The sequence below is a fragment of the Tupaia chinensis genome, unplaced genomic scaffold (genome assembly GCF_000334495.1).
Source record: "Tupaia chinensis unplaced genomic scaffold, TupChi_1.0 Scaffold000259_1, whole genome shotgun sequence".
Classification (NCBI taxonomy): domain Eukaryota; kingdom Metazoa; phylum Chordata; class Mammalia; order Scandentia; family Tupaiidae; genus Tupaia; species Tupaia belangeri.
The window spans coordinates 229,437-243,759 of NW_006159739.1; the positions used below are offsets into that span (position 1 = coordinate 229,437).

General features: G+C 42.8%; 2 protein-coding genes across 9 annotated transcripts in view; both read left to right on the forward strand.

Moving 5' to 3' along the window:
* Positions 1–5,161, forward strand: part of YIPF1 (Yip1 domain family member 1) — a 107,384-nt gene extending 102,223 nt beyond the window's left edge. For all 8 annotated transcript variants that reach the window (XM_027772220.1, XM_006149365.3, XM_006149364.3 and 5 more), the window contains one exon: positions 4,459–5,161. Coding sequence is in view for 1 of the 8 variants with exons in the window: in XM_027772221.1 (XP_027628022.1) it covers positions 4,459–4,524 (66 nt within the window). In the remaining 7 variants the exon portion in view is untranslated. The remainder of the gene's footprint in view (positions 1–4,458) is intronic.
* A 1,811-nt stretch (positions 5,162–6,972) lies between these two features.
* Positions 6,973–14,323, forward strand: part of NDC1 (NDC1 transmembrane nucleoporin) — a 71,348-nt gene continuing 63,997 nt past the window's right edge. The window contains exons 1-3 of the mRNA XM_027772244.1: positions 6,973–7,085; positions 8,678–8,734; positions 13,655–13,775. Coding sequence (XP_027628045.1) covers positions 6,973–7,085; positions 8,678–8,734; positions 13,655–13,775 — 291 coding nt within the window. The remainder of the gene's footprint in view (positions 7,086–8,677; positions 8,735–13,654; positions 13,776–14,323) is intronic.

Below are 14,323 nucleotides of genomic sequence, written 5' to 3' on the forward strand. Positions count from 1 at the left end.
GTGTGTGTGGCGAGGGGGTGTTGGACAGTCTCTCTGTGTTGTGATCCTACAGCCTCAGCCTCTGGAGTAGCTGGGACTGCAGGCCCACGCCAGCATGCTAGCCTTTTAGGGTGGTCTGGGAATTGAACCCGGGTTTCCATTTGCACTCAGCCTATCCAGCAGCAGCATCGAGCCCATGCTGCTGTTGCTGGTCCCCAAAATAATTCTTTAATATCAACTATCCTTCAGTGTTTGAATTTCAGGTGACTTATAAATATCGTAGCTTTTGTATCAGCTTATTTGAATCAGATCCAAGTAAGGTCCACTTACTGCAATTGGCCGATGTATCTCTTAAATGTCTCTTGAATTATGGATTTCCTATTCTGTCTCTTTTTCTCCCTTGCCATTTGTTGAAGAATGATTTATCCTGAAGTTTCTTACTGTATGAATTATACTGATGATATCTCCATGGCATCATGGTCTTTGTTTTCTGTGAATTAGTGGTTGGATCTAAAGAAATTATCACATTTTTATTTGATCTTTTTCTTTAGCAATAGTAGTTGGTGTTATGTTGTTAAATTCTTTCATCTCCAAATTCATAACATCTCATTATCCCTCTCTTTGATATTAGCAACCATTAATAAGAAATGCCTAAATCTATTAATTCAACAGAGGTTTGTTATGTTTGTTTTTTGGAGAGGTTTTTTGCTGTAGGGCGCGTGCACTCACCAGGAAGACAGAGAGAGACAGAGAGACAGAAAGCGAGAAATCAGAGACAGAGAGACAGAAAGCAAGAAATCACCCCCCCCCCAGTGGGGATGGCCACGCTGCAACCCCTTCTCTTCCATTCTCCTCTTGGGATCTTGACCATGAATGTACACACACCCGGCGTGAGTTCAAGCTACCAGGTCCGGGACTTGAACCGTGGTCAACTACATGGGAGTCCAGCAACAGCCATTATGCTAACTGCTGGTCCCTCAATAGAGGTTTCAAAATGACATTTTAGTTCTTTTTTTTTTTTTTTTTAAAGAGAGATTTTTTGCTATAGAGTACGTGTGCTCACCACAGAGACAGAGAGATAAAAAGCAAGTAATCACCCCACAGGGTGGATGACCACATCACAATCCCTTCTCCTCCATTCTCCTCTCAGGATTTCGGGCATGTACACACACACGCCCTCTGTGTTTCAAGCCACCTGGTCCAGGACTTGAACCATGGTTGGCCATGTGTTACTCCAGAGATGTAACCATTACACCATCTGCTGGGCCCTTAGTTCTATCTTTATATGTTTCTTAACTAGAATACTTTTTTTAGTAAAAATATCTCTATCCACTATTTGGTTATCCAGTGTTACAATTTATGTAAGAAAGGCAAGAGAAATATAGTAATTCTTTCCCTTGGTTTACCTACTTTCAAAATAAAAGTTTGAATAGAGTCAACAATGATTGTTAATTTGGTCTATCCCAAGTGTTATAATATTATCCTTCATGTGATGCTCGAATTGGCCCACCCTTGGCCAGTAGGAACCTCATCAGGCTAGTTCCTGAGTCCTGTTTACATGCCCCTAGAAGTCTCTGATAATTGCTTTACTATCTGTTATGACAAAATGGTAAGGCTCATTTGAATTTCTTGTCACAGACTCATTGTGAGCCATTTTTCTAAGGAGTCCTGGTTCTTTCGATGGAGAAATAGTTACTTCAATGATAATCTGAATGCTAGAGATGCTCATGCAACTGGCTTGGTCATTGCCTTGGGCCTTGTCCTTTTCTAGCTTGGGTGACTGTGTAGATTTCTAATTAATCCAACAGATATTTATCAAAGAGTCATGTTCCAGACACTGTTCCACTGAACAAGACATGGTCCTAACTAACTCTCAGGAAACTTTTCTTCTAGTAAGGAAACAGCAGGGTGAGGGACCAGCAGTTAGCGTAATGGCTATGTCGCTGGACTCCCACATAGTCGACCGTGGTTCAAGTCCCGGACCCGGCGGCTTTAACTCACGCCAGGCACATGTGCATGCGTGCCCAAGATCCCAAAAGGAGAATGGAGGAGAAGGGACTGCGGTGTGGCCATTCCCCTTGGGGGATGATTTCTTGCTTTCTGTCTCTCTGTCTTTCTGTCGAGCACATGCGCCCTATAGCAAAAACCTCTCCAAAAAAGAAAAAAAAAAAGGAAACAGCAGGGTGAACAAGTACTTAAACATTACCTACTTAATTACAAGCATAAGTTACTGGTGGGGAGGGTATAATAAAGAGTCTGACCTAGTCTGAAGTCAGGGACAGTGTGGATGATGGTGCCGTTCACTGAGACAGGAAAGTGTAAGAAGAACCGGTTGTAGGGAATGAGGAGAAATGGAGGAGAAGGGGTTGCAGTGTGCCCATTGCCCCATGGGGAGTGTGTTCTTTCTTTTTCTCTCTCCAGATAGTACAAGCACTCTTTGACAAAAATTAAAAAAAAAAAAAAAGTGGATTCCTCTCTTTCACTTTCCATATCTTATTAGTCAGCAAGACTTCAAGAGTTCTTGTCTACCTCTGAAATATTTATCACATCTTTTCTATACCCAGAAGTTGGGACCTGATCATTTTACCTTTGAACTGTGGTAATAACATCATAGGTTTCTCCATCTCATTTCTTTTTCTCCTTCCAATTCATCCTAGATGCAGTCATGGGGGTCTCTGGAAATGTATTTATTTATTTAATTTAAAAAATATTTAACTTTATTTATTTATTTTATTCTAACTTGACCAGAGAGGGACACGGAGAGAGAGAGATGGAAAGTGAGAAAGCAAGCCACCAGGTCCAGGACTCAAACCACAGTTGGCCATGTGGGAGTCTAGCACCCTTAACCACCATGCCACCTGCTGGCTCCTGGAAATTTATAAATCCACAGATTTATAAATGCCTTTGACTGTGTCACTCCCCTACTTAACAACCTTTTGTTGACCTTCTCGTGCCCAAAGAACAAAAGCCCAACTCCCCGTTCGCCATGATCTGCACCTGAACTAATTGTCCTGCCTCGTATCCTGCCACTGTTCTCTGTTCGACCTTTTATTTCCACTACCAACAGCAATTTCCCAGTTCCAAATCTTTTTTTAAGTTCTCTCATGTCCTCCTCGTTTAGTGTCCAACATAGTGCTGTCATAAATGACACAGGAGGATGGCTAAAGGTAGCTTTGGGATCTGAGTCAGGACAGTTCAGTGTATTTCCAAGGAAATAGAGGACAACCTTTTAAATGTCATCTCCCCTCTCAAAGTAATCTGTGTTTTGTTTTTTAAAGCATTATTTATTTTATTTTATTTATTATTAATTTTAATTTGCTATAGAGCACATACACTCACCAGAGAAAGAGAAAGTGAGAAAGCAAGCCACCAGGTCCAGGACTCAAACCACAGTTGGCCATGTGGGAGGGAGTCTGGTGCCTCAACTACCATGCCACCTGCTGGCCCCCAGTAATCTGCGATTTTTAAAGAAATATTTATTAAATTGTACTGATTGTGATTATTTTTAAAATCTGACTGGAGAGAGAGAGGGAGAGGGAAAGTGAGAAAGCAAGCCACCAGTTTTGGTGCTCGAACCCTGGTTGGCCATGTGGGAGTCCAATACCTCAACCACCATGCTACCAGCTGGCCCCAGTAATCTGCATTTTAAACACAGAAATCAGGACTCTGGGTTCCAGGTGTTTTTTGTTTGTTTATTTTTTTCTTTTTTAAGAATTATTAATTTGGGGGGTTGGCAAGTGGCGTGGTGGTTAAGGGTGTTGGACTCCCACATGGCGGAGGCCAGTTAGAGTCCCAGGCCTGGTGGCTTGCTTTCTCACTTTCTCTCTCTTTCTCTCTCTCACTCTGCCCCTCTCTGGTCAGATTAAAATAAATAACTAAAATAAATAAAGTTAAAATAAATAATTATTAATTTGGGACCAGCTGATGGAGTGTTGGTTAAGGCGTTGGACACTCCCATGTGACTGACCATGGTTCAAGTCCGGGACCTGGAGGCTTGCTTTCTCAGGTTTTCTCTCTCTGATCACATTAAAATAAATTAATAAATTAAATTAAATATTTTTAAAAAGAATTATGTAATCTTATTTTTCATTACTATTTTTTTCTATTAAGTTTTAGAAAAGTCATGATGTATTTTTCTATGTTTTTCTATGCAAAAATGTGTCATAACTTTTCCAACAACCTAATAATTTGTTTAAGGGCATGTGTGCTCACCAGAGAGAGAGAGAGAAAGGGAGGGAAAGTGAGAAGGCAAGCCAGCAGGCCTGGGAATTGAACCACTGTTGGGCATATGGGAGTCCAGTGCCTTAACTACCACGACACTTGCTGGCCTCCAGGCTCAAGATTTTGGAAGGAGGTGGTGGCAAACTGCTCTGGTATTGAAGTTCTGTCTCTAAACATAACTAAACACTTTTTTCTACAGTTTAGCTTCTTTCTGTAGAGGGGACTTTTATCTTGAAAAATATGCTTTGTGTTTTTCAGTTCTCTTTTATGTTTGTGGACTGTGGTTCTTTCGGACATGGCATCCACTACGGGAAATTACGCTGACCAAAGCCGGTAGGAAAGCTGCTGGAATGGCACAAGTCCGACATCTGGATGGTGCCACGCTGGAGCCCCATCACCTGTTTATTGAACAGAAATGAAATGTGCGGCACCTGTGTCTTTGAGCTCTTCTTTTCACCATTGCTGGCCAGTGACTGTGTGCTGATTTGGAATGAAATGGGAGGGGGTGGGTTAGGCGTGTTCAGCTGGCCTTCCATTTGTCTCTCACAGTCTTGTGACATGCTTCACCGTAGATCCACCCTTGATACCTGAAACAGCCCCATCCTGCCATCTGATGTCCTTTCCCTGAATTATGTGCAGATTACCTGGGTGATCGCTGTAGTCTGATGTGTGTTGAAAAGTTTTATGTTGGGCCATTGTAATGGGATTAAGAGGGTGAAAACCTCTTAATTATGGTCAGAGTATGCTGTTGAAAGGTGGGGCCTTTGGGATGAGATTAGGTAGGATTAAGGTTATTAATGATTGGATTCTGATGGGTTTGTAAGAGAGACACACATGGAACACAGACAACACTCCCCTGCCCATTGCCATGTTGGAATGCAGCCACAAGAACCCCACCAGAGAGGGCCCCGGACTTTGGACCTCTAAACCATAAGCTGAATAAACCTATTTTTATAAATCACTCAGTTTCATGTGTTTTCTGCTTTTAGCAGCAGGATGGACTAGAACAGTAATCCCCTTCTCTCTAGATACTTGCCATCCTAAAGTAGCCAAACCATATAAATTCTGGCTGGGATTAATTGGGAACTGGAAAATTTGCCTTTGATAACCTAGTACTGGACAACTGAACCTAATGGTTGCAAAATAAATACCTCATATAATGTCTGTGTCTGTATTTTGTGACTTTGACCTCAAGTTTTACCTTCCTGTTTTATCTTTAGCATGCTGGAGGCTCTTGCGAATCCAATTTAATGTGCTAGCGTTAGGGTTGTAGGTTAAGATGGACATCTGAATTTTCCTTCTCTGCAAGTGTGGCACACTGGGTTTAAAGAACATGTTCATTTATAACCCATTTTGACAGGAAATCCTCTAAGGGCACTTGGAGGGCCTTTTCAAGGTGGCATGACTTCCTTGGCCAGAGTGCGTTAGAGGGAGAAGCAGTGATACTGCAAAGGTACGTTTTCATACTTTCTGTTCACCGGGCAAGCTATCTGGGAGGCTGCACTCTGGCGCGTCAGGATTGCTGATTCCTTGCCACGTCTGCTGTCCTCTTTGGAAGAGTGTTCCCTATGGATTTGAGACAGCTGCAAAGACATATTTGGACTGAAAAGGTGGATCATGTAGATAAAGGACGATGATCACAAATTCGGGCCACAGGGAATTTAAGTCACCTTGGCCGGCTTTCTGTCGGATGCCGGGTTACCCTCATTCATTTACTTAATGAGTCACACTGCACGCCTCTTACTTGCTGGGCACTCTTCTGGGTACTGGAGCCAGCACAGAGGACCAAACAGACAAGCTTCCTGTCCTCATGGAGCTTGTAGCCCAGTGATGGCTGCTCAGCAGCTGCTGCCTCGGGCTCTCTAGGCAACCTTTTCCTCTGAACAACCTGTTCTGGTGGAAGTGCTGGTGCAGCTTTCATGGCGGTCCTAGTGCTCCCCCTAGGCCTCAGAGAGCAAGCCTCGGCCTTTCCTTCTTTATTAATTTCGGATGTTTGAAGACAACTGTTTTTGTGCCCCCTGGGTCTTCTCCAGCCAAATAATTCTGTTGTCCTCAAGGGCTCTTCAGAGAACATGGTGTCTGTACCTCCCAGTCACCCTCTACTGCCGCCCTGGCTTGCTCTTTTACTCCTGCTACCCAAAGCAGTGATTCTGATCACTGTGGTCCTGTGGATTCCCCTCTGCAGCTACCTGGAGCCTCCTCTTCTCTTACAAAAAGAAGCAAGATTTTTCTCATATTGAACAGAAGCCTATAAATGTTTTGTCCACATTTTAGGAGGAATTTGGTTACCACTAAGTAATTTTAAGTTGGTATGACAGGTAAATTTTGGTAAAACTATGTTTAGGTATTCTGCAGTAAAGTGGCCAGGATTTCATTTTCTTTTAAAGAATTATTTAAAATGTAATTTTGTTTATTATTACAATTTATTTTGCTATAGAACATGTGCATTCACTGAGAGAGAGAGAGAGAGAAAGAGAGAGCGAGAGAGAGAGAGTGAACAAGCTACCAGGTCTGGGACTCGAACTGCTAATTCTGCTTGGCAGTCCTTAGTGTGGATTTGTCATCATCTAGTCTTAAGATACCTCCTGTTCTGTCTCCAGAAAGTATTAGTGCAGAGCCTGGCTTCAGGTCTCTCTTAGTCCATTTTTGCATTGCTAGGAGAAATAACTGAGACTGGATCGTTCATAAAGAAATAGGGTTAGTACCTCACAATTCTGGCAGCTAGAAAGTGAAGGCACAGGCCTGGCATCAGACCTGCCTGTGACATGGCCGATGCAAGCACAGTGGATAGTAGGTGCAGGCAGAGAAGAGACCAAGCTGCTGATGGCACTTTCTCTTTTTTATAACAACCAGCTCTCAAGAGAACTAACCCCTTTTTATAACAGGTAGAACTCACTGGGTCTTGAAAGATGTCATTAGTATTCATGAGACTTTTGCCTTCACGATGCCATCACCATGATCCAGTCACTACCCACTAGGTGTTCAGCACCTCCTAACATCACATTTCAAAACATGGAACTTTGGGGGACAGACCATCACCAGGCCATCGCCAGTCTCTCTCAGGTGTCTCTGCCAAGATCATCTTACCAAGGTGAAGGACAGGGCCTTAAAGACACTTTCCTCCAGTCTATCTCAGCATTTAGTACTTTTCCATGCCTAGCACTTCCCCCTTCCCCTCCCTAGCACTGAGGTCATAAAATGGCAGGAGCCTTTTGTTTAGGGATCTCTTGGCAGTGAGACATCCCATGCCTGCCCTGATGCCCTTAACCCTTGCCTGGCACTTTTCCATGGGGGGAAGTTGGAGCATTAGGGGAGCCAGCACTTTGTCTCCTCATGTCTTATTATACCTTAGCAGTAAGTGATGTATGTAAGGCTCGACGGCTGCTTTCATTTTCACTTGTTTTAATTTCACTATTTTATTCCAATACCTCGTTTCAGTTCTCTCCAGCTCAACTTAGAATTTGACAGGCAACAAGAAGAGAAAAGTCTAGACCAGCCAATGGCGTGGTGGTAAAGGTGGATTCCATGTGGCTGACTGTGTGGTTCAAGTCCTGGACCTGGTGGCTTGAAAACATGTTGGGTACGTGTGTATGCTAGCTGAAAATCCCAGGAGGAGAGTAAAGGAGAAGACATTGCAGCATGGCCTTCCCCTATGGGTGTACTTTTTCAGTTTCTCTCTGGAGAGTACACATACCACTATAGCAAATTAAAAAAATAAAAAAGATTAGGGACCAACAGGTGGCATTATGGTTAAGGCGCTGGACACTCCCACATGGCCAACCGTGGTTCAAGTCCTGGACCCAGTGGCTTCTTTTTTTTTAAGAATTATTTTATTTAACGCTATATATGTATGTATGTATGTATGTATGTATGTATGTATGTATGTATGTATTTATTTTAATTTGACCAGAGAAGGACAGAGTGAAAGAGAGAGGGGAAGCAAGAAAGCAAGCCTTCAGGTCCAGGACTCAAACCACAGTTGGCCATGTGGGAGTCCAGCACCTTTACCCACCATGCCACCTGCTGGCCCCAATAAAAAATAATTCTTAAAAAAATAAAAATAGTAGAAGAAGAGAAAAGTCAAAAGGAGTAGGTCAGTTGAATTGGCCTGCCCTTTAGTGAGCTTTCTGTAAAGCCCCTCCCATGATCTTCTGCTTATATCTTATTGGCCAGAACTATATCACACGGTTACCCCTAGTTCCAAGGGAGGCTGGGAAATGCTCTTTAATTGTTTACTCTGCTACCCTGAATAAACCAGCATAGTATTGGTAAAAGAGGGAGAGTGGGTTTTAGATAGATTACTACATTTTGGAATCCCTGCCGTTAGAATAAAGTTCATGGATTGTGGTTGGCATATTGTCTGTTTCATTTCATGAGTTGGCATCATATAAAGAATTGAGAGAACTGAATTTTGGGAAGATGGTAGTAACACTAGCACAGTTTTTGAAATTCCCTTAATCCCCTCATAAAAACACAGCTATTGGGATAGCAAAATCGAAAACCTATGGACAGCATCTACAACAAAGGTAACAAGGTATCCTCACAAACCCAAGAATTCAAGTAGATGAAAACTACCAGCAGCTGAAGACTTTGCACAATACCCGTATTTTCAAAGATGGAAGCAAAAATAAGCAACAGAAATCTGAAAATAAGAGAACTCCTGGGACCAGCAGATGGTGTAACGGCTACATTGCTGGACTCCCATGTAGTTGACTACGGTTCAAGTCCCGGACCCCGTGCTTAAACTCACGTTGGGCGCATGTGCATGTGTGCCCAAGATCCTGAGAGGAGAAGGGATTGCAGTGTGGCCATCCCCCCTGGTGCGTTAATTTCTCGCTTTCTGTCTCTCTCTTTCTGGTGAGCGCACACACCCTATAGCAAAAACCTCTACCCCCTGCAAAAAAAAGAAAATAAGAGAACTCTCACATAGCCAACAGATCCTCGCTGGAAAGTACAGTGGGCCAATAGGAGGTTGGCAGCTGGGCCAGAGGTTGGTATAAGCCAGTCTGCAGCCTGTGAGTACAAGGGGTCCAAAGCAAGGCCTGAAAAAGCTGCAACAATCCGAGCCCTGTGAGCTCTCAAACCAACCAGAGCTACTTCCCAGGACACCTGACAAGAGATTGTAAGGAGTAGAATACAAATATGGGAGACCAGGGATATTTAATGCAAAAAGAGCAGTCCAGAGACGTGTGAGGGAGGGGAACAGAGCCAAGAGAGCTTGGAAGAGTGAAGTCTGTTTTTGAACACTTGATGAAAACTCATAAAAGGAAGCTACAGGGCTTGAACTTAGGAACGCTATCCTGACTCAGTTCTCTCATAAATGTGTAGAAAAATGAATGTCATGGAAACAGCAACAAGAAGGACTGCAGTCCAATCTCATTATGAAGTTATGATGAGAAGAATGAAAACATGGAGCAGAATGACAGCCCTAATGTAAGAAAGCATGCCCATAAAATCAGAGAACCACAACTTAATACCAAAATAAAATATTTTATATATATGAAAATGGTACCAGATATGAAAGAAAAGCACTAATCAGAATAATAAAGCAGAAAATAGGTAACAAATCAGGAAAGAATTGGAAAGAAAGGAAAAACTCATTTCACAAATGAAGACTGAACTGGAAGGAATAATCATGAATAGAGTGAGTATGTACAGAGCAGGGAATATCTTAATGTTATAAAAAGTAAAAAGAAAGAAAAAATTTCCATTCCAGAATGAATAAAGAAAAATCAAAGAATTCAGGAGAGAGTGACAAATACAGAAGATAGGCAAATTAGATCTACAGGTATATTGAAGATGCTTTTAGGGCAGCAGGTGGCGTGCAGGTTGAGACACTGGGTCCTACATGGCCGGCTCTGCGGTTTTGAGTCCTGGACCTGGCAGCTTGAGAATCACTCCAGGCATGTGTGTTCGCCTGCCCAAAATCCCTAGGGAAGACTGGAGAAGAAGGGATTGTAGCATGGCCATCCCCCCATGGGAGGATTTCTCACTTGCTTTCTCTCTCTTTCTCTCTCTCTCTCTCTGGTGAGCACAGGCTCCCTATGGCAAATCCTAAAAAAAAAAAGTTGAAATATTCAAACAGATAGAAAGGTGAATCTCTGCTTCACTTTACCTGTCTGGTTTAGCTTTGTCTATAAATGATTCTATGTATAATCGGTCTTGAAGGGCAAGCGTGACAGTTAAAGTTTTTGTAATGTAATTTATAGTGTCCAGTATATACTAAGTGTTTAACCAAAGTGAGGTCTCCAGCTTTCTCAGCTGGGAAGGGACAAAACTAGGACTTGAACCTAGGACCATGTGGTTCTAAAATTTGCTCTTTCTTTATGATGCTACTGAGAGCAGGACGAATCCAATGAGTGGTAGATTTACAGAATTTTTAGAATGAAGGGTTTAATGGGAAGAGCTTTGTTGAAGACAGGGAATTGGAAGGTGCAGAGAATCCAGCTTATGCAGAGGCGTGAAGGCAGAAGAAAACAGGGGGAGCTGGGTCTGTGGCCTGGTGGTTAGGATAATCAGGTCTTGCATGACTGTGTGGTTCCAGCAACTTGAGCAGCATGTCGAATGAACATGCATATGTGGCCAAAACCCCCAAGGGAGGGAGGGATGGAAGGCAAGGGATTGCAGCATGACTGTTCCCCATGAAGGTGCTTTCTCCTCTCCCTCTCTCTTTCTCTCGGCAAGTGCACACACCCTCTAGCACACGCACAGACACACACAAAAAAACAAAAACATGGGGGCAAACAGGTGGCATGGTGGTTGAGATGCTGGATTCCCACATGACCAACTGCAGTTTGAGTCCTGGACCTGGTGGCTTGATTTCTCACTTTCCCTTTCTCTCTCTCTGGTCAAATTATAATAATAATAATATCAAATAAATAATTATTTTGAAAACATCAAGTGTTGGTGATGGATCTGTTAACAGATCAATTTTAGACTTACCGTCTCACCTTCATCAATTTTCTAAGAACAATTTTTAAACTAAAAACTGATAACCAGTTCTACTAGATGCGTTGGTTGACAGTAGGGTTGAGGCGAGTGAGTGTCTAAAGATGGGCCCCATTGGGGCCGGTGGGGCATGGTGGTTGAGGGCACTGGACTCCCGCATGGCCGACTGCAATTTGAATCCTGGATCTGGCAGCTTGTCTTCTCACTTTCTTTCTCCCTCTGTCCCTCTCTGGTCAAATTAAAATACATAAATAAAGTTAAATATTTTTTTTAAAAAGGATGGGCCCCATATGTTATAATAGATAGTAAGGTCCTGACAGCAGGATCTGTGCTCCAGTCTACACCCCCACAGGACCCAGCACAGTGCCTGGCCCATACTCATCGCTTAGTGAGCACTGGGGCTTGGGGTGAGTTAATAAAGTGATACGTAACACAGTTTTCAAGGACTTTTTCAATCCTCTTCAAGTAACTGCATTTATTGACTTACTGTTGGCATTGTTTGGCATAGGTTTAGTTATTCTACAATAACTCCAAAATAGCAGCAGCTTGAAAGAATAAGGTTTTAGGATCACATGGCTGGACTCCCACGTAGTCGACTGCAGTTCGAGTTCTGGACCTGGTGGCTTAAAACTCACACTGGGCATGTGTGCATGTGTGCTCAAGATCCCAAGAGGAGAACAGAGGAGAAGGGATTGCAGTTAGGCTGTCCCCCCCCCCCAAAAAAAAAAAACTCTCTAAAAAAGAACACACACAAAAAAACTAAAAAACAAGGTTTCACTTCTTGCTCAAGTTACAAGTTCATCAATGATTGGCAGGGAGACTGTATGCCGTGTCCTTACTCAGTCACCCATGGTGATGAAGCAGCCATCGTTTCAAATATTGTTGGCCACTGTGCCAGAGGAAGAGAGCCCTCCCAGTGAAGATCAGATCCCCCACCTGTAATTGACACCTCACTTATGCTCTAATTCATTGGCTGAACTGTCACCTGATTTTACCTAACTTCAGAGAGGGCTATAAAGTGCAGTGCTAGTGTGTGCCTGATGGGTGGGGAGTGGGGAGCACTGGTAAACAATGTTAATACTAATCCATTATTTGCAAGGTGGGTAAAAGGGCTCATGTTAGATAGGCCATAGATAGAAATGACAATGTGCCTCCTTCAGCCCCTTTTTACAGTTGAGGAAACTGAGGCTCCAAGAGATTGAGTTACTCTAGCTAACCTGCTATTTTTTTAAATAATATTTTATTTATTATTATTATTATTATTCAGTATGACCAGGGAGAGACACAAAGAGAGAAAGAGAAGAGAGAATGAGAAAGCAAGTCACCAGGTCTGGGACTTGAACCATGGTCAGCCATGTGGGAGTCCAGCGCCTTAACTACCACGCCACCTGCCAGCCCCCACGCTAACCTGCTATTAAGCGGGGAGCTAGGATTCTTCAGATCTGCATTTGTCTGATTCCAAAGCCTTTACCTATTGCCTTGAAGGCACTTACATATTCATGTGAAAAGTCTGTGACCCTGCCTCATCCCCTCTCCATCACAGATTTCATTTTACTGTCTCTTTGTCATATACTGAGGTTAGATAACCCTTTGTAAACAACCTAAGTGGAATTCAAAAGGGAGGGGAAGAAACGTTTTTGAAGCCTGGATCACACACTTTGCTTGTAGTGTGTGGGTTTTCTCTCCTGACTCTTTCTTCATTGATTTTTCCTCTGGGATCTTACCCCGAGAAACAAGAAGTAGCTGACACCCCACCAAACATCCAATAAAGAGTGTAACCCGGCTTCAAAGGGAGCATCAAAGGAAGGAGGAGGAACCTGACTCTTTTCAATTTACTGAGCTGTTTAAACCTTCCCCAAAGCTTAGAGTTTGTTTGTTTTTGCTTTTTTTAAAAAAGGCTCAAGTTTTATCCTGGGACATGTGTTCTCCATGCCCCATGGGGAAATACCATCCATGTGTTTTGAATTGATTTTTTGCCTGACTCTCCAAAATACTGTTGCACAAGAGACGTTGGATGTCCAAATAGCTGTCTTTCAAAGTAAATGCTTTTTATTTTGCCATTGCAAATAACTAATCAAATTTTATTAAGAGTTAGCACCCTCCTCTCTTGGAATAACTGCATTAGAAATGAAACAGGTTACAGAGGTGGAGAAAGAAGGATTATTTGCCATCACCATCCGTTATATATTTTCCGGGCTATACAATATCAAGGACTACCCAAGTGAAGGTTTTGAAATGAAAATTTTAGAAAAGAGATGGCTAATTTAAAAATACTAGGGTAATTTGAAAACACACTAAAGGCATGTCCCACATCCTTGTACTCTGGGTGAAAGTGTGATGAGAGTCCAGATTCTTCAGGACTCCCATTTTTCATATGTTAGATTGTTAGATCTTCTTTGTCACTTTTAAGGAAAAAAAATTCCTTTGTTTTTGTTTTTATTTAAAAAAAAATACTTTGTTATTGTACAGTAAAAACTCTCCTGAGCACCATTTGGTATTGCTTCAGGACTGACCAGGAACCAAGGCCAAGCTTCTGCATAATTGGTCTTGGCCAGAGCCCATACTCCAGATGCTGCTACTGCAAGGTCACACTGACCCTGGAAGTGGCTGATAAAGACCCAAAGCAAGTACTAGGAGAGCTAACTGCCTAGAGATGGATCAAAAAGACCCACCAAATGTTTCATGTATGCTCAGCGCCCTGTGCCTAACTCCCTGCATATCAGTCACACTAGCTTGATTACCGTATAACACCACCCCACACATACACACACACAGACACACACACACACACTAGAGGACTGAAGCACAACTGGATTCAGACTCCTGGGGCTCTTTCTCTCAATAAACTTTCCGTTTTTCTTGAGATGATGTCTCCTGAGTCTTCCATAACAATTATGGCATTACTGTTGTGTTCCTTCTATATCAACCTCCATTTTAATAATGACTGTCTTTTCTTTTAATTTTTAAAAATTGGATGTGTACATTCGAGGGGAACCAGCAGTTAGCGTAATGGCTATGTTGCTGGACTCCCACATAGTCGACCACGGTTCGTGTCCCGGACCCAGTGGCTTAAAACTCACGCCGGGCGCGTGTGCGTGCGTGCCCAAGATCCTGAGAGGAGAATGGAGGAGAAGGGATTGCAGCGTGACCATCCCCACTGGGGGGTGATTTCTCG